At 39.7% G+C, this 19,633-nt stretch overlaps 1 protein-coding gene across 2 annotated transcripts; it reads right to left on the reverse strand.

Annotated features, from left to right (window-relative positions):
• Positions 1 to 2,230: 2,230 nt before the first annotated feature.
• On the reverse strand, positions 2,231 to 18,601 carry hdac9b (histone deacetylase 9b). 2 transcript variants are annotated; one of them, XM_048261823.1, is made up of 11 exons: positions 18,108 to 18,601; positions 13,396 to 13,637; positions 12,656 to 12,806; positions 12,112 to 12,238; positions 11,904 to 12,025; positions 10,273 to 10,404; positions 8,881 to 8,993; positions 7,770 to 7,892; positions 7,403 to 7,574; positions 7,048 to 7,259; positions 2,231 to 3,594 (listed from the first exon to the last, which is right to left on the reverse strand). In XM_048261823.1, the coding sequence occupies exons 1-11, from the start codon at positions 18,211 to 18,213 to the stop codon at positions 3,295 to 3,297; spliced, it is 1,800 nt and encodes a 599-aa protein (XP_048117780.1). In that variant the 5' UTR covers positions 18,214 to 18,601; the 3' UTR covers positions 2,231 to 3,294. The 2 variants fall into 2 exon arrangements, with proteins under 2 accessions (XP_048117780.1, XP_048117779.1); XM_048261822.1 differs by having other exon boundaries at positions 7,403 to 7,577.
• Positions 18,602 to 19,633: the final 1,032 nt, after the last annotated feature.

Here is a 19,633-nt window from a genome sequence, read left to right on the forward strand (position 1 = left end):
GAGACGTGGTCTGGAAACCAAACATTCATTTTCTCGTATTTGAAAAAAATGCCCAGATCCGTTTATTGGGTGCCACGGATGTCTATTAAATGCATCTGTGCATAGCTCATCATCGTCTTGCTTTCCCACCTGTTCTGTGATTGGTTCCCTATCTCAGGCGAAAATTTGCTCCATGGTCTCCAGGCTGCCTTAGCAGCATGAATCAAATCGCGCGCAAGGCAGCATGGGAACACCCAGGCTAGAGAAATGCACTCAATATGGATATTCTATATAATATATGACTGACAGAAAAATATAAAAAAAAATGCTTTTACATGGCTTAGGATACGTCGAGTGCTGTCTACCGCCACATTAAAATCAATGCAAAATAGAAAACTGGATTTCTGAATAGCTTACTGAGGTGTCATGGCGACATGGCTGTAGATCCTCACTTGAGATCCTGAGAGTTGGAATGGTTCTGAAATGGCATAAACATCTTTAAAACATCAAGATTTAGGTTGCTTACTGTAATGAAAAAGATGATGTTTATGGTTGCTACTGTAATGCATGCCCTTTTTGTACTTTTTATCCTTATTCCCTCTTCTGCATAGGGAAGCCTAATCTAAGACTAAGAGCACATCTCAAGGTTATTCTTGCAAAAATATGAAATGGCCAATGACCTGTTTCAAATATCACTTCTTCACTTAATTCAGAAAGCAGATTGAAATCTGATTTAGTTCTAATTCATCTAAATCCTGATTTAGGTTGGTAATGTACAGTTTTCATGTTCATGTTATCATAGGTCTCTTGTAAAATTAATATTTCCAGTCCTTGATTATGATCACCTAATTCACATTCAACTGTTGTGAAATTCTTTACAGTCACACAGCTGTGATCGCATAACATCAGTGAAAACTGTGTGGTTTATGGCAACCACTGAACAATAAGATTTGCTTTGAAGACAAACACAAGCTTTGCAGAAGAAAGTTATCGATAAATTGTTGCAATTTTTGTTGCTGTGTGTTAATGCAGTAACCTTCTAAATAAACAATATTTTTCTTAGGGTTTTTGATTCTTGCCACACCACACAAAATCACAGAATAATATAATTATAAATGTAAAAAAATATTAAAGGTTGTATCAGCGATGGCCTCCCTCCCATACAATTGAAACTCTCCTGAACGCGCATCTCGTTGGCAACACGTGTTGATAGCAATTGTTTTTGTGTGCAGATCCCAGAGCCTAGGCTGCCTACAGAGACACGTTTTTTTGACGGCCTGCTTATGGGGCGGGCGGCTAGCGGGTCGTTAGGAAAGATTAGATGAATGTGATAATTTATGGTTGGACCCTTTTTGGGCCTGCAATCGCTGATACAACCTTTAAAATATTAAAATTAATATATAAAACCCTGTTCAGACTCTAACATGATATGGTTATGGTTATGGGATTTGGCTGATGCTTTTGCCCAAAGCTACATACAAATAACAACAACACAATAGTTAAATTTAACATTAAACAATTTAAAAAGTTGACAAGACTACATTAAGGAGAATAGCAATAATAAACAACAATGTCAATTCAATCAAAAGCCTATTGAAAATAAACAAATACTATAATATACAAACCATAACGCATAAGAAACGCTTAATAAACTAAGTGCATGTTGAACAGATATGCCTTTAGACCCCTCTTGAAAGACCCAAAACTATCACAGGAACGGAGAGCACTGGGCAACTCATTTCACCAACATGGAACCACTGAAGAAAAGAGTCTTTGACCTAGCGTTTATGGCTGGTTGACACAGCAGACTGATCAGAAAGCTGTAGTGGGCGGTTGGGGATGTACATCTTCATTAATTGATCATTACATCTTCATTAATTGATCATTAATTTAGATAGCAGGGAGCAGATCCAGTGTCCTATAGGCCAAAGTGAGAGAATGTAATTCTGGCCACTATAGGGAGCCAGTGGAGAGTAACTAGGAGAGAAGTTACATGTGTCCTCTTTGGCTGATTGAAGACCAGGTGGGCTTGCAGCATTCTGAATCAGTTGCAATGATCTTACTACACAAGCAGGTCAGCTAACAGTGAATTACAATAGTCCAGCTTGGAGATAACCATGGCCTGTACAAGAAGTTGTGTGGGAAACATATGTATTGTATGTTAACATACTTCTTATTGGAGCAACGTTTTCTTGTTGGTCTGTCATTGATTTGAAGATGTCACAAAAAGTTCTTACCTAAAAAAAACTAGTTAAGAGGGTGGGAATGAATTTTATTTTAGTGTAATGTAAAACAGAAGGCAAAGGAGACATACAAAAAGAATAACATGAAGTTTTCATACTGCCTATGACACCTCGTCAAAGAAAGATGAATAGCAGGATATGGTAACTTCACTTGGATTGTCCACTCACGTTACAGATGGTTTTTAAGAAGTTCAATCTTTGAAATTGTTGTTTAACAATTACTGAACACCACCTTAACCCTAAACCACCTAAACCCTTAACTCTATCCTTAGCCATAAATTGTTGTTAACAGTCAACATATGGATAATATGAGCCTGTGTAGATAGTCTATAGGAGACCATCAAAATAAAGTATGACCAAGGAGACTAATACAGAAATGTTGAAATGTATAATATGCAGACTTAAAACATACTCTGTACATATGACATCATGGTCAGCTGGAGGAAGGATGACATTGCGGTGCATTTACATCATTGTGATGAGTGGACAAACTGAACAAATTGCCTACTTTTCCCCTCTCTTGTGTGAAAACTCCTCCTTTAGGTTGTGGGGTAGAAGGATTCTCACAACAGTTTGGACAGGACACATAATCAGTATGGTTTCACCTGTCAACCTAAGGAGAACATCATCTAAGCAAAAATCGCATGATTTTTAAAAATGACTACTGCAGGTACAGATGAAAATATGTACTACTTTTACATTGAGACATTAAGACATGTTACATGATAATCATTGTTCAAGTTATTACAAACACTTGTGTTTATAAGAACTGAAAGAGACAGGCAGAAATACCATACGTTACATATTCTAAAGCTGCCATGTATCTCTCATCTTTAAATGATGACACATTTATTCACAGGACAGATTTCAAACAAAGAAAGTCGCCTTGAAGGAACAAGTTATTAACATTGTTTTCACAGTATGTACATAACATCAAAATGTTGTTTAAATTCCATTAGCTCACGGAAAAGAGAAGTCCAGGGTGGGGGTGAACATACAGGGGCCATGTTTTCTAGCTGCACCCGCTCTCTACAGAGGCCTTAGTTGATGGCTCGGATGACCAACCTCCCTTTCACTTGTGGCTGATAGGTAGAGACTTGTCTGGTGGAATCTCCTCATCAATGTCGGTAGGCTCTTGTTTGACGTTGATGACTTCATGGATTGGGGCAGGGTTAGGGTTGCCACGAGAGTCTGTTAGTTGTGGATCTGTGGAGCTGTGGAGGTGTGTGCCGTTTGAGGTGCTGTGTTTTCGGATGACACCACCAGAGGGCGATCTCTCCTGTGGCATGGACTGCTCCCTTGGCTGCTCATCCTCTGACTCTACCAACTGATTGCAGGGTTGTCTTGACTGCTCAATGGATTGAGACAGCAGCTGCATTAAACAGAGGATGAAGAGACAGGACATGAAAAATGAAAGCAACAATATAACCATGGTATTTGTTGTGTGGTATAAAGAAACAATATATTTCACAGTATAACAACAGTATATACAACAGTATATTTTAAGGGTGGAGATTATGCCAACTGCGAACAGATGTGTTTCTGATTATATTAAGCAGTTGGTCTGAATGAGGTAGGACCCTATTTTCATTGGGAGTTATCTTAGGTGTAGTGTCAATGTTGTTAGGACAGTGTTAATGTAAAGATCAGTCAGCAAAAGACGGATTTTGCAGACCGTAAAGGAGATTTGTCTTGGTGGTGAGGTACCATACAATACACAATGACCATACAACAGATATCATTTCCTCAGGTTGACCTCAATTCAAGAGCTTTTTATAACTGACCCTGAACATTAATGATGGATTTTAACAGACTTGTGAGACTGTGTCTTAAGTGAGACCGATTATCCTGGATTATCAAACTGTTATAGCCTACATTCTCAGAAGCCTTTTTCCACACTCCTAGCCAACAGGTGTCAAGGTAAAGGAATCAGCTGTCTGCAGTTGCATGTAGACAATTACCAGCTCATTCAAATACCCCCCCGACACACACACACATACACACACACATATGAGAGGCCGTCTAGGCCTTAATTCATACTTGGTCTTACACACACTATCATAATCTTGCACATACACCACTATACTCATGCACACTCACTATTATAGTCATTTTACATGTATGTATGAGAGGGTATAGTCGTGTATGTGAGAGAGTATAGTAGTGTATGTGAAGGAGTATAGTAGTAAATGTGAGAGTATAGTAGTGGATGTGAGAGAGTAAAGAGTATAGTAGTGTATGTGAGAGAGTATAGTAGTGTATGTGAGAGAGTTTAGTAGTATATGTGAGAGAATATAGTAGTGTATGTGAGAGACTATAGTAGTGTATGTGAGACTATAGTAGTGTATGTGAGAGAGTATAGTCGTATATGTGAGAGACTATAGTAGTGTATGTGAGAGAGTATAGTAGTGTATATGAGAGAGTTTGATAGTGTATGTGAGAGATTAGTGTATATGAGAGAGAGTTTAGAAGTGTATGCGAGAGAGTATACTAGTGTATGCAAGAGAGTATAGTAGTGTATGCAGAGAGTTTAGTAGTGTATGCGAGAGAGTTTAGTAGTGTATGTGAGAAGGTATAGTAGTGAATGCAAGAGAGTATAGTAGTGAGAGAGTATAGTGGTGTATGTGAGAGAGTATAGTGGTGTGTGTGAGAGAGTTTGCATGAAACGGAAGGAGTTTGATTTCACAGTTCCTGATTGGTTTGTCAATGTCACTTCGCTCTAGCTAGCCAATTAAAATCAAGGAAGGGGCGGGACCTACACTGTCAACAATGTTCGTGTAGACCTAGCTTTCTTTTACTGTGTCTATGAGACCTAGAGCTAGTGGTCGAGGAAAAAATCAGCCAAGTCCTATGTGGCTACTGCAAACCGAATGCAAATTAGGCTACAAAGACATGAGGGGTGCCTATTCTATTGTAATTGATAGGCTACGAGCTGCTTTTGTCTGGCAAAGTCATATTTTAGTGAACTGAGTCCTGAAAAATTGCTGCGGGACCTAGCATTTACACTGTCAACACAGTTCGTATAACGTTAGTGGTGGAGGAAAAAATCAGCCAAGTCATATAATGTGATTAAATATTAAACTACTACTGCAAACCGAATGCAAATTACAAAGACACAAGGGGTGACATATTCTATTAGCCTGGCTAGCGCCACCACTTCTCAATGAGACGTGGTCTGGGAAGCAAACGTTCATTTTCTCGTATTTGAAAAAAATGCCCAGATCCGTTTATTGGGTGCCACGGATGTCTATCAAATGCGTCTGTGCATAGCTCATCATCGTCTTGCTTTCCCACCTGTTCTGTGATTGGTTCCCTATCTCAGGCTTAAAATTTGCTCCATGGTCTCCAGGCTGCCTTAGCAGCGTGAATCAAATCAGCATAAGGCAGCATGGGAACACCAATACAGGCTAATATTCTATTGTAATTTTAGTGAACTGAGTCCTGAAAGATTGCCATTTCAGTTAGCTAGTTAGTTAGCATGCTGCTGGTAGATAGTTTGGTAACATAGCAACAATAAACACTTGACCCGAAGCACTCTAAAAGGGGCGCTGTCTGGAGCTCTGTTCTAGCATCTTTGGCTGTCAGTGCAAAAATAGCCATGTGGACACAGGCTCACGAGTCACTGGCAACAGCAGACAAGGTTACCAAAACGTCTGCCAGCCAAACTGTAATGCATGTCCTTTTTGGAATGTTGCTGGAATGCTAGCTAACTAGCTAACTGCAAAGACAGTAATCTTTCAAATCTCAGTTCACTAAAATATGACTTCACCAGACAAAAGGAGCTGGTAGCCTAGGCTATTACAATAGAATAGGCACCGCTTATGTCTTTGTAGCCTAATTTGCATTCGGTTTGCAGTAGTAGTTTAATGTTTAGTCACATAGGACTTGGCTGATTTTTTCCTCGACCACTAGTCTACACGAACATTGTTGACAGTGTAGGTCCCGCCTCTTCCTTGATTTTAATTGGCTAGCTAGAGAGAAGTGACATTGACAAACCAATCAGGAACTGAGAAATCAAACTCCTTCCGTTTCATGCAAACTCTCTCACACACACCACTACACTCTCTCACATATACTACTATACTCTCTCGCATACACCACTATACTCTCTCACATTCACTACTATACTCTCTTGCATTCACTACTATACCTTCTCGCATACACTACTATACTCTCTTGCATACACTAGTATACTCTCTCGCATACACTTCTAAACTCTCTCTCACATACACTACTATACTCTCTCACATACACTACCAAACTCTCTCACATACACTACTATACTCTCTCACATACACTACTATAGTCTCTCACATATACGACTATACTCTCTCACATACAGTCTCTCACATACACTACTATAGTCTCTCACATTCACTACTATATTCTCTCACATATACTACTAAACTCTCTCACATACACTACTATACTCTCTCTCACATACACTACTATACTCTCTCACATACACTACCAAACTCTCTCACATACACTACTATACTCTCTCACATACACTACTATAGTCTCTCACATACACGACTATACCCTCTCATACATACATGTAAAATGACTATAATAGTGAGTGTGCATGAGTATAGTGGTGTATGTGCAAGATTATGATAGTGTGTGTAAGACCAAGTATGAATTAAGGTCTAGACGGCCCCTCATCACACACACACACACACACACACACAATCCACCCTAATGTATATTTCTAGGAATGTGAGTAAGTCTTTTACAAAAAGCTTTCACAACAAATGGTGAATTCCAAATGAGATAGGGTTATGCTCATCCTGAAGCAGCTGGTCAATGCACACTAGCAACGTACCTTGCTGAAGGAGACCTGCTGTTGGTAATTTTTCTGTTTGTCCAGAAAGTGCTGCTGTTGAATCACAAGCTGGGCCAACGTGCTTTGGGGCAGTGGTGCAGACTGTGTGCGCTTGAGGGGACGATGGCGGGGCAGCTTGGACCGTCCACTACACAGAGATCGCTCCTTTGTGGCAAGAGGCGACAGGGACTGTGGAGACACAGGGGACTGACCTGTGCACAAAAAATGACAGAAAAGATATTAGACGCATATGAGGATGACATACAGAAAGAAGAAAAAAGCGTAGATGAAACAGCGGAAGTATAATGACAAATATATATTTATTTATTTTTTTAAACGGCATGACGGCACACACCTGAGGAGATGATCCTCTGCTGGCGGATCTGCTCTTTCTGCAGGAGGTGCTGAAGGAGAGCTTGTTGACTGCTGCTTGCTTTGCTCTCCTGGCTGAGAGGCAGAGGTACAGGGCCCAGCAGCTGGGTGGGCAGACCGTGCCGAACCACGGCCCCACCACCACCTGGGGCAGCCTGCTTGAGAGAAATGCAACTTAAAGGTTAGGCAAAGATTAATTGTAAAAAGCTACAAAAACACCTGACACCTGAAAATAATCCCTAGAAGACATCCCAAAACCATAATTTTACCCTGTAAACATCACTGAACCCCAGCTATTCTGAGACTAAGAGCTCTCGAGCAGCTGAATCAAAAGAGAGATGTGCACTTACGCTAATTGGAGAAGAGGATGCTGCCAGGCCCAGAGTGATGTTGGGAAGTGAAGGAGATGTGTACAGACTCAGCACAGACACAGGTCCGTCAGGCCCCACTAACCTCGGCTGGGAGGGCCAACGCTAAGAGACAAGAGACCAAGAGGAGAGAAACCTTCAAAGTTCTGCTAGATGCAAACACAACAAAAGTGGGGTTTTTCGGTGAGATGGGATAGATCATGAATAAAAGCTTCCACCAAACTGATATGAAAACTGATGTAACCCAACCATTATGGATGAGATTAGGCCAACGTTATGTACTCCCATTGACTTAGACGGGGGTCAAACTGTTCCTTCTTCCACCTTACGTAAGACAACTTCCTGCTTTTCAAAATGAATGTAAGTGAATTATGTTGTTACACAGGTTTCACCTCCTGCAATTTCTGCCCTTTGATGTAAATGAGTTTTGCTCAAAGGCAATAGGAAATAGGAAATACAACATTTTAAAATAATATCAGCCTTTTTCAAATGAATGAAATTGCAACTAAGTTCAACTATACGAGATTTGTTCGTCTCTCCAGGTGCATCTTGACAGTAAGTTGGCCGGAATTACTGTTCAGTAAATCTTTAACAAACATACACAGCCACACTTCAGTTCTCTTAAACATGCCAAAAGGTAAGATGTAAAAGGGCATAGCCCTTTCAGAACAGCCATGTTGATCACCTGGGAGTACAGGGTAGTTGCCTAATGTCATATAATTCAAGGATGACTTATTGTCAGTCGATTTTATTAAATCTCACAGTAGTAGTGAAGTTAGTCTGGGGAAGCAGGTTAGCATGGAGTGTTCTGGCAGTTACTACCACTGAATTATGACAGAGGAGGACAGTCCGAACAAAGAGAAGAGATAGCTAGAAGTTTAAGGCAATAATAGTGCAACAGTGTTATTGCAAAGCATTTTTTTCTCAGAATACATGCATTCCTGAGATACTGCCACTACTTTTCACATGTGGTCAAAAACAAATATAAAAATTGCAACAGCAGTGCACTGTGAAAACATTCCATGATATGGCAATGGAGATAGACCACTGTAAACTTCTAGGAGGAATGGTGTGACAGAGAATACATTCTTACCTCAGTACGCGTGGTGGTTGGGAGTGATGAAGGCCCATTTTCAGCTCCTATTGCACTGGAAGCCCCCTTGGGTGAGCTGGGACCAGATTCAGAAGAATTTATCTCTGTTGACTCTGTAAATCATAGATAGCAACAAGACGAGTCAGGTGACTGTAGACCCTTGCACCTATTGGTCAGTGAAGAAAGTAAAAAAAGCATGGAAAGCAGATTGGCTCAAAACGTTTTCGGTAACACTTTATAATAACTACACACAATTCATCATTTATTAAGCCTTTGTTACTTAGTTAATGGTTTGTTCATCATTAGTAATTTCTTGTTCATACATAATTTATCATCAGTAAAGCATTTGTTCACACAATTATAAATGGTTTGTTCATAGTATTAAGCCTATCCCAAAAATATGTTTGTAAGTACATGATTTATACTTAATAAGTAATAAAACAACCACTTATAATGAAATCATTTTCTTATTATAAACCAGTTGTATCATCCATCAATGTGGCCTTGCCCTTTAATTTCATTGACATGTGTAAGTCGCTTTGGGTGAAATGTTGGCTAAATGAATAAATGCAAGTGTAAACTTTATAACTCATTTGTAAATGTGTTGCAAGGCATACAACGTCCTCACTTTAGATGAGCTCACAAAATATCATTGACTAACCACTTGTAACTCCTAAGTTAATTATTAATTATAGTATTAGGAAGTGGTTTATAAAATATGTATCCTCACCCTAACTAATCATAAGTACATGTGTATGTAACAACTGTTAAATAATGGAAATATTACTTAATCAAAACCATATTATTGCATCATTTATTAAGTATTAACAATAATGTATAAACATATTTTAGATATAGGCTTTTTTACTTTGAACAAACTATTTATAGGTGTGTGAAAAAATGCTTTACTGATGATAAATTAGAAATGACTAATGATGAACAAACCATTAACTAATAAGTAACAAAGGCTTAATAAATGATGAATTGTGTGTAGTTATTATAAAGTGTTACCAAGTTTTCTTCAACTTTCGTGGTAACCAACCACAATTTTACGTCTTAACATGTTGAACATCTTAAAGATTAAAGATTTAACAAATAGAAATCCTGCAACCGGATTCTGATCTGGGTAATCATGTAGAAGGAGCGACATGATTGACCCTCAACCCTGCATGAACATTTGAAGGAAACTGGAGACTAGTACTATGTTTATGTTTACTAGTTTATGTTTTGTTAGCAGACACACACACACACACACACACACACACACAGGGAGTTGAAGATAAAAATCAGCCTATACTGCCTTAATGCTGAGTCATGAGCCAGCAGTGTTCACAGAGCTATAAAGCGAGAGGTTAGGGATGTCCATCAATTGCCAGGCGATGCAAGCCATACCTAGGAGCTCCAGGGCTCTCTTCTTAAATGGAGCTGTAATGGTTCCTTCATTCCTCTTCAGCAAGGGGCTACTCCTCCTCTCAACAACCTTCTGTTTCAGCCGAGAGCGTATCTTCAAGTTGGGCTCTGATGCTGTATAACAATATAACATAACAGTTGGTTAAAAGAGTGCAATTGTTTACACAGAAATCCCTGTAATTGTAATGACAGAGGCAAAAACTATGTGTTGTATAATAGCGTAAAGTAAAACTGAATAATTAAGTACATTTAAACACATCTTTGACACATTAAAAGACCTCTGTCAGCAGGCAGACACAGACTCATATCAACGACCATAAAAGGCCTGATCTCAGGATGGACCTCTGTAGGACCTCATAAGACACAAAAGCAGACAATGAGAAGAACTGGCCCAAAAACACTGAGAATGTCCTATGCTTAAGATATGAGTTGAACCGTAGTAGAGCCGTACTCTTAATGCCAACACACTGTTCAAGGCATACTGAGAGAGTTGTGATGAACAGTATCACAGGCAACGTTAAGCAGTGAAGATTAGACATACATGAACGTTAGACATACATGACATTAGACATTCATGACATTTCATCATATTTCCAATCGAGGGCGCTGTGGCGCAACAGGCTATAGCGCCCATACCATGTACGGGTCCAAGTGCCCACGGGGACCCAGGTTCGAGTCCGGCCTGTGGTCATGTCCCGATCCCACCCCATCTCTCTCTCCCATTCCATCCTGTCTATCTTCACTGTCCTATCCGAATAAAGGCAAAAATCCCCAAAAAAATCATATTTCCATTCTGCACACAGCGCTTCATCCATCTCCACATCAGTTACTCTTGGCGGTATATCTCACAAACGCTTCACTCATCCCATAGCAAACTATACATCAAAATAATCTGCAGACCTACCGGACTTTGGGCTGTAATTCTAATGTAATAGCAGCCAAAAATAACAAACTTGCTTTCCATATCATCAAAGAATCAAAACTTGATCATGGCATGCACAGATCAACTGTGGTTTTGAATAGACATCTCTACCAGCATGCTTCAGGTTACATGAATGCAAAACAATCATGGGACCAAGCGGCAACATTCTAATCTGAACAATGAAGCCAACCCGGAAGTTTGAAAAACTGCAATATATCAAAAATCTGCTAGGGGCAGGTCCCAAAAGCGTGCTAATGTCCATAGACCCCCATGTTAAAATGTTGTTTTCACAACGTAAATTCATGTTTTTACAGATTGGTCGGCGTGGTTAACTTGATTGACAGCTGACATCAAGCATACGGCTGCAGGACAGCTGACATTGACTGACAGCTGACAAAATACACTGTTCATTAAATAGGCCGCCATAGTGTACTTTGTGCAGCAAAGGCTCTCTGCAAGCATATTTCTCTTGTTTGGACTATTTTTGTCAACCTCATTCTGTTTTATGTGCAACTACAAGATATTTAGAAACAGACAGGACTGTAAACCACTGCTTCTGGCTTATTGATTATGTCTGCACATATACCTAATGAATAAACAAGGCAAAAGTTTGGGATTACATGACATGTTACCTGAGAGCAATATGTTAATGAGCATGGTCAGGAGAGTGAGAAAGCTCTATTGCACACACCTGTCTTACGCAGAGGGAAGTCATCTTTGCTGTCTTGAGAGAAGGGGAGGATGAACTTGGAGGGAGGTAAGGTGTCTCCAAGAGGAGGGGAGCTCTGATCCAGAGATGTATGATGAGACGCGCTGAAGACAAAAGTTACAGGTGAATACAAATGGAGTAAACATAATAATCACTGAGCTATCAATTGGAACTTTACAATAACACTTACATATACCACTGTTTCGGACTGAGGCCTAGTGAATTGTGGGATCCACTGGAGAGGGCATCCTTTGTAGTTTTGCTCAACAGAAACTCTTGGAGTTTTTGTTTCACCTGAGTGCTGGCAACTGCACCTGCTATAAAAAAAAAGCCATAAGAAGAGATTTTTATATTCGTTAATTTTAGCGGCACACACACACACACACACACACACACACACACACACACACATATGTATGCAAGCACGCTAAATCATTAAATTAAATAAATAATTGCTGGAATCACACATATTTCAAATCATGTTATTCTGAGCTTGGAATGATGAAACTGTTTTGTCCATTTGACTCATTTATAATTTGCCAGGATGCAATGCTATGGTGTATTTTAGAAGCAACATTAGAGATAATAGAGATCAGGGTTCAGGTTTGGAAAATGAGGGTAATGGATGAGATGGAAGTGAAATAAGGTGCAGACATAAGAGGTGAGGAGTATTACTAGGGTGACAGTTATGGAAGAATGATGTGTGTTGAGGCGAAGAGAGAGTTTGTTCTCACCCTCTCGGTTGCGCTCGCGGCTCCTCAGGGGGGCGCTCTGCAGCTCCTGCCGGAGGCCATCCTGCTCCTTATTGGGATTCTGCTCCTCCTGCTGCTTCTCTTTCTGGAGCAGTTCCTGCTTGTACTTCACAACCTGCAACTCCTGCTGGAGCTGACATAATCACAAACCAGTTTTGACCACTGTGCCTTCAATAAAAACAGAAGCTGCTGACATGAACCAGCACTTCACTTCTTTTGAACTGAGTTTGCTACCACGCTGCCAGAACTAATGGATTTGTGGTGGGGGACTAAGATGGGGGGACTAAGGTGTTCTAGCAGCCATACAAACACAGCATACATATACACATATATTGTAAAATTAAGAGACTGCTGCACATTTTTCTGATGTCATCCTACGGTTGCTGAGTGACATTCAAATGAGTTGACAGTCATATTCAAATTTGCAACGGTCTCTTAATTTTGAATATGACCTTCAACTCATTCAAATGTCACTTAGCGTCCAGGATGACATCAGAAAAATGTGCAGTGGGCTCTTAACTTTTTTCAGAGCTGTACATATACATATACATATACATATACATATACATATACATATACATATACATATACATATACATATTCCAAAAGACACAGCCTGCGGTAGGAACAGCGGGAGGCTGTAGATGTTAGTAGTGTAGAGTCATTTGCATTGGTTGTGTAGGTTTTAACTGGCTTTTGAGCAGACATTGTGATGGGAGTACCTTGAGATGCTCTTGGAGCTGTGCTTGGTGTTGACGCAGCAGGTTCTCATGCTGCTTTTGGAATTCGCTGATTAGCAGCTGCTTCTGATGCTGCTGCTGCTTCTGGATGAGCAGGAGCTCCTCTTGCAGCTGCCTCTCCCACACCGCAGGGTCTGATCCTGGGTCCAGCAACCTCACATCTGTGCGCAAGTCCAGTGGTGACACAGGGTCCACTGAAAGAACCATCTCTGGCTTTATGTTCACTGACACAGTGAATGAGAGAGAGAGAGAGAGAGAGAGAGAGAGATCAGCATAACACAAACAAATTTGTAAAGTGTCTGGAATGAAAGGCAGGCCTTAAAAACCCACCCCAGGTAAGCTCTGCTGCTTAAAGACCTGAGTGACACTAATAGGCCCCTAGTAAGACACAAATGTGTATGGGTACTTATCTGAATGTAGTCTGAGTGGTCTGACGGTAGTCTTAACATTAAATGTACCACTTTAGCTGTATGTGGATGTATTGTGCATACATGACCAGGGCACTGCTAAGAATGCTGACAGAACACTGGCAGTTTGGCCTCCCAGTGATATTTTTTGGATACACATTAAAAAGGTTTTTAAGGGCCATCGTAGTGATTAGGGTTTTTCAGATTTGGAATACTCTTTTTTCCTTCTTCAAGCCTTTGCATTTTATAGCCTACTTAGTGGTACTGTGGATATACTCGAGTATCCATTTGAGGAGATTGCATTTAGAAAAAGAAATCAGATTATATGTTCTAGATGCTATAATTATTCAGATTATGTTTCAATAATCTTTTATCATGACTGGCAATTGAATAAAGAAAAAAAAAACACACACACACACAAATAATGCTATGACATGTTAAGCAAGCCTTGCTTGATTGGCTGTGAAAGGTCATGCTCGGTCAGTGGCAAGGCTCGTAGGAACAAGATTAACAGACACAGCTCATCCCAGTCCTATATATCTTGCAAATATTGTGCCTTTTATTTTGCCCATTCATATGTGATTTGTTGGTGATTGAGATGTATAGAAAAATATGATAATAATGATAATAATATAGTTTGCATAATGTGTTGATTTGGTGTAAATCTGGTAGGTTATCTGCAGGTTTTTACTGTAATATGTCACGTTACAACATGCTGGTTGAACTGTGAGTTGCTTTTTGTTGTACAATTCTACTGGACCATGAGCTCTTTCATGATATGTACAATGCATTCTCTCTTTCTGTTCGCTTGATCTCACTGTCTCTGTGGTAGCTACACATTTTGGAAGACCAAATCAATTACAACTTAAGGCCAAAGAAATGGCAACCCTGACGTCAGTCCTGATGCTCTCTCTTATGCTGCTCTGTTGCACTCAGGATCCATAGGAAACGTCTGCATGCGGCAACAACATTTATAAATAGCAACATAAAAGCTAACAGACCAATCTAGGGCTATGACAACTCCCACATCCTATCTACCATCCCTCTCGCTGCTATAGCAACAGTGGGGACATCTTTCTGCACATACTATGCTGTGTTTTATGGCAGCTCCCTCCTATTCTGCAGGGGACATTTGATTTGGCCGTATGTATTGCTTCAGTCACACAGACCCCCCCACACACACACACACACACATACACACACAGAGAGAGAGAGGCTTGAAATACTGTACAGTCACTCTAATAATGTCCCCTCAATTCTACCACAGCAGTACATATTTAAATATATTCATCAGACAAGACTCTTCCTCTTCAAGGTAGACAATATTCAGACACAATATCTGTCCCTTGTAAAGCAGAGAATCTGTTTGTGCATCAAAGGCAAATAGCTAGTGTTCTCTCACTGTTCTGTGTGGCAGGTGGGCCATGTTCCCTCAGCACAGTCAAAGCTGGCCAATGAAACAGCCTGCTTCTCTAATGGCCCTAAATATAGCATCAAAACACCTGCTGGTTCACACTCTGTTCTCCTGTGATATCTCATTTATCTCCACTTTCCCCTTACATTTACCAACCACTACCCTTTTTAGACAGACATGCATTAATCTTCTGATCTAGGTGTGCGCCAAGCACAAGCGCCCTTAGTGCTACTCTCTCTGTGGAATCTCTTTGAACAACACATTTACTATGATGTAATTTCCTATATGTTCCCTTCCTTTTACATCCATAGATAAAACAGATGGACAGAACCACTCTGTAAAACTTAAAAAAAAAAAGTGAAGTCAATATGGGCCACTCCCTGCTGGGTGCGTTGCCTGCACAGCCTCAAGCTCAGTTGGTGACATGGAGAAACAGACTGAAACACAGTAACTCGTAGTCACACTTTGAAAAACTTACTGACATAAGAACGTGCAGAGTGCTTTGAGTTGACATGTATTTCAGAGATCCATATTATATTGGACTGTGCTAGAGTCAATGTTCATTAAGCACAAGAAGGCCTTTGCTTTCACAATGTTTTCTAACCATTCATCTCATGTCATGTTACTGAATAACAAAATATTAACTTTGAAATTTTATTTTCTGGCGGTGGCAGAACTCAGCTTCATATCAGCTGATGCCCAGACACCTAATCTGCAATGTAATCAGCACAGCTGTCACCACAGATGTCCGAAAACATGAGTATTACAAAGAGCAACTTCCATGGATTTATATGGCACCCTTAGATCACTACCTAGCTAGCTGGTACTAGCTTACCATCCAAAGTATGCCGATATACAGTTTACTGATCACATTTCTGGTTTTCTTCAATATCTTTAGTTTAGTACTGATATTCTTCATCATCAGTTGCCCACTACATCCCACAAAGGGAATAACTTAAACTGCTGTTAATGTCCCTACTATAAATGTGATCAGAAGCAAACATTTTAAACAAGCTTTTCCAAGGCAACATTCAACGACAACATTAAGCAGCTCTACTGGTTAGGCACCGCATTGTTAAAGGTAATATTTATTAAAAGTTATTTGGTATTTAAGTTATGAAAATTAACCTTCAAACTTGGGAGTATTCTGCCAGAGCTATCATACAGCAAACGTGATAGCCTGGAAAGGTTGTGTGATATGTTGGAGACAAAGAACATTTATTAAGGATAGTGAGAAACAAAAAGGAGCTAATTTATCACACAAAAGAAGAAACAATAATAATTTGTTCCCTATTTGGTCCCCCAATGGTCAGCTTGATATATCTACTGCAAACAAATGTAAGCTTATAAACCATTATGTGTCTATGTGTCTCAGGGAGGGCAAATACAGTTGAGATATAGACCATAAACTATGCAATATTTTTTTTTTAAATGTTAACCATCACTGTAAAAAAATGTGACTATCCAAATATTCACCATGTAAACATAGCCTATACTTTTGATGTCAAGTCCAGGATATTTGTTTAGTACATGGCAAGCTATGTGAAATATAATCTAGTAATTAAAGATAAAAAATAAAAGCAAGTAAAATATGCAAACATGTATAAAATACTGATACCAAAACACACACAATTGGCCCAAAGTCATGGAATTCTTGTCACTCAGTTTTTTCCCTCCAATAGTTAAAATAGTAGCATTTTCAGTTGAAGTAGTAGCACCAACTTAGCACCCTAATGCCATAACTTTAAAATAGCCAGACTATGAATAGCTGACCTACAGGATCGACAGTGAGTCTGAATTGTCAAAACACCAATGGACTTGTCTTCTAACCCAATTGGCTAAGACCAATAAACTTGTCTTTTAACCACATACACATACAGACTATTAGGAACACATGATCACTCATGCGCCTCTTTATTGCTGACTGTTTTGTTGCCATAGCCCATTGTAAGTCTCCCATGGTGTCCTGCAGTCTCCGACAAGTCTTTCCTATTTCCATGGGCTCTCCACACTCTGCCTACTGCCCTGTTTTATGTGCCCTAGTGCCTGAGAATAAGCAGGTGTAAGCTGAAGTAAGCTTTACGGAAGAGCAGTATCTCATTATGGCTCCATCTATCTAAATATAGCATTTTATTTTTGTAAACAGATCTACATCAACTATATAAATAAATATATTTTGTGTTGTTTAGCTTTTTGATACTGTATTTGTGACATACAACATACATCTAGATGAGATAGCCAACAGCAGACTATTAATTAATTTCTTTATTATAATGTATCATGTTCATGGTTTTATCTGACTGATCATCCTATTAAACAGCAAAAAGATTCTTGCAAAAGTATACATTGTGCATATTTTTTAAATAGAGTGAGTCTCACCCAGCATATCATTTCCAGACATGATGAAAAGGTCATGTATTGCAAAGCACAATTATCCTTCCAAGAGAGTAAAATGAGTTATTTAGAACATGAAAGAAAAAAAATACCCTACATTTTATACTGACAAAATATTTGTCTGCTGTTAAAACGTCTTTGAAACAAAAGTATTCAAGACAACAGCTCATGACTCCATGTATACAGTGAGGTAAGCACCATGTAGAAGTGAGGTAAACAACTCCTCATTAGCTGATCTGACAGCAAAAGTTCTTAAGTCATCATAACTATTAGAAAGAAAAGAATTCACACATAAAAAAGGAGTCTGACTTACAAACTACAACTACAGACCATTCTATTTGATCTACATCTGGATATAAAAATCAAACCAAGGATACACATATTAATCCATAATACTACCATTTGAAATGTCTGCAGGCTACAAAGACATTGATGTAAGAAAAGAGTGAGAGAGAAGCGAATATTTCCCTTGTAGTCACCTGAATCGTTGATGTTGTGCATGTTATGCTGTGAAGCAAGTTGCTGGTGCTGGTAAGTGTTGTCCGTGGAGAAACACGAGTTGCCCTCATAAATGGTCTGCAGCATACTTCCCTCTGCACAGTGTGTTCATCAGCTAGCGTTAGCGCTTCCTGCCACAGTCAGCCCACCCAGTGCCACAACCAACTTCCTCTCAAGAGATTCACTTTTCCTGCTGGCTCTCCTCAGGGAAGGTTGCTCTCAACACCGACAAACACACAAACACTGTGTGTTGCTTCCTCAATCCTCATGCAAAAAACCCTCCAGGAGGAAAATCTACTCTCCTCCACTTGCTTCCACGGCTTTCCTGATGTCTCACTTCCAATTGTACAGCAGATTGCTATGGGTTGTGAAAAGCACTGCTGTGAGCTGAGCGTGAAAGGCAGCTCCGTCAGATGGGCTGCTGTAGTCAGGCTAGAGCAGCAGAACTCAGCAGTGTGTCTTCACAGACTCAGTCATTTGCATGTGCATCAACAACAGCGTGCACCACAGGTGACAGAAATAGAACAATGGCTGGCCCAGCTAAAAATAGGTCAGGCATGGCGAGGGGATTGGAGCAGCATTTGATGGGTTTATAAATACCACACCAAACACAGCTGCCCATTTCAGCTACTGCCAGCAGCCATGTCTCCTGACTTGCATTCATACTGACTGAGGCTTACTCACTCAATACTTCTCTCTTTTCTCTCCCTATCTCTCTATTTTTTTGTTAATAAGTAAAGGTAACAGGCTCCTCTTCTCCCTCTCTCAACATATATATACATATATGTTTCCTTTAGTTTCTCCATGCACCCATGTGGAAGAGGTCTGTAAAAAATAGGAATCACACAACTGATGTACAATACTTGCACAAAAAATCCGACTAAGAGCTTGTATTTCATTCTAAAATTGGATAGTGCCATTCAAAATGCAAGGTCTTACATAAAACATCTATTTATTGAATGTTACTATATATAGGGCACATGATTATGCGTTAACACAGTTATTGCAAACACTATACAAAAATTCAAATATAGGAAAATTACTGATAGGAAAACCCCCTTTGGTTTGTTGAAACCCTTAAAAAATATCCTATTGCCAGGTGTCTCATGCGATTTGGATTTCTGCTACACAAAGTTACATAGTTTTACATTGCCCTTAAGTCTGTAGAGAACTCGGAGTTCAGCTATGTTGAGGCTGTGCCTTTAAATTTTTCATCTTCCTCCATAATGTGACCTGTCCCCCAGCCACAGGCATGCAGCCAGTCTATTTATAGTAGCTGAGCTCTAAGGCATGGTAGACAGAGAGGATGGTTAGGAGATGGGGGGAGGGGGGTTGGAGTGTGTTTGCTTTCAACAGTATAGCTACAGCTGGACAACTAATTAACTTTTCAATCAGTCTATTGCCACAAAGTAAAAAAAAATCCTGCATGTGTGTTTTTAATGCATAAGATAAATGAAACTTTAGCTGAAATTATGCACTGACAATAGGACGTATGAAGTGCATCTTG

This window comes from Alosa alosa, chromosome 13, assembly GCF_017589495.1.
Source record: "Alosa alosa isolate M-15738 ecotype Scorff River chromosome 13, AALO_Geno_1.1, whole genome shotgun sequence".
In the NCBI taxonomy this organism is placed as follows: domain Eukaryota; kingdom Metazoa; phylum Chordata; class Actinopteri; order Clupeiformes; family Clupeidae; genus Alosa; species Alosa alosa.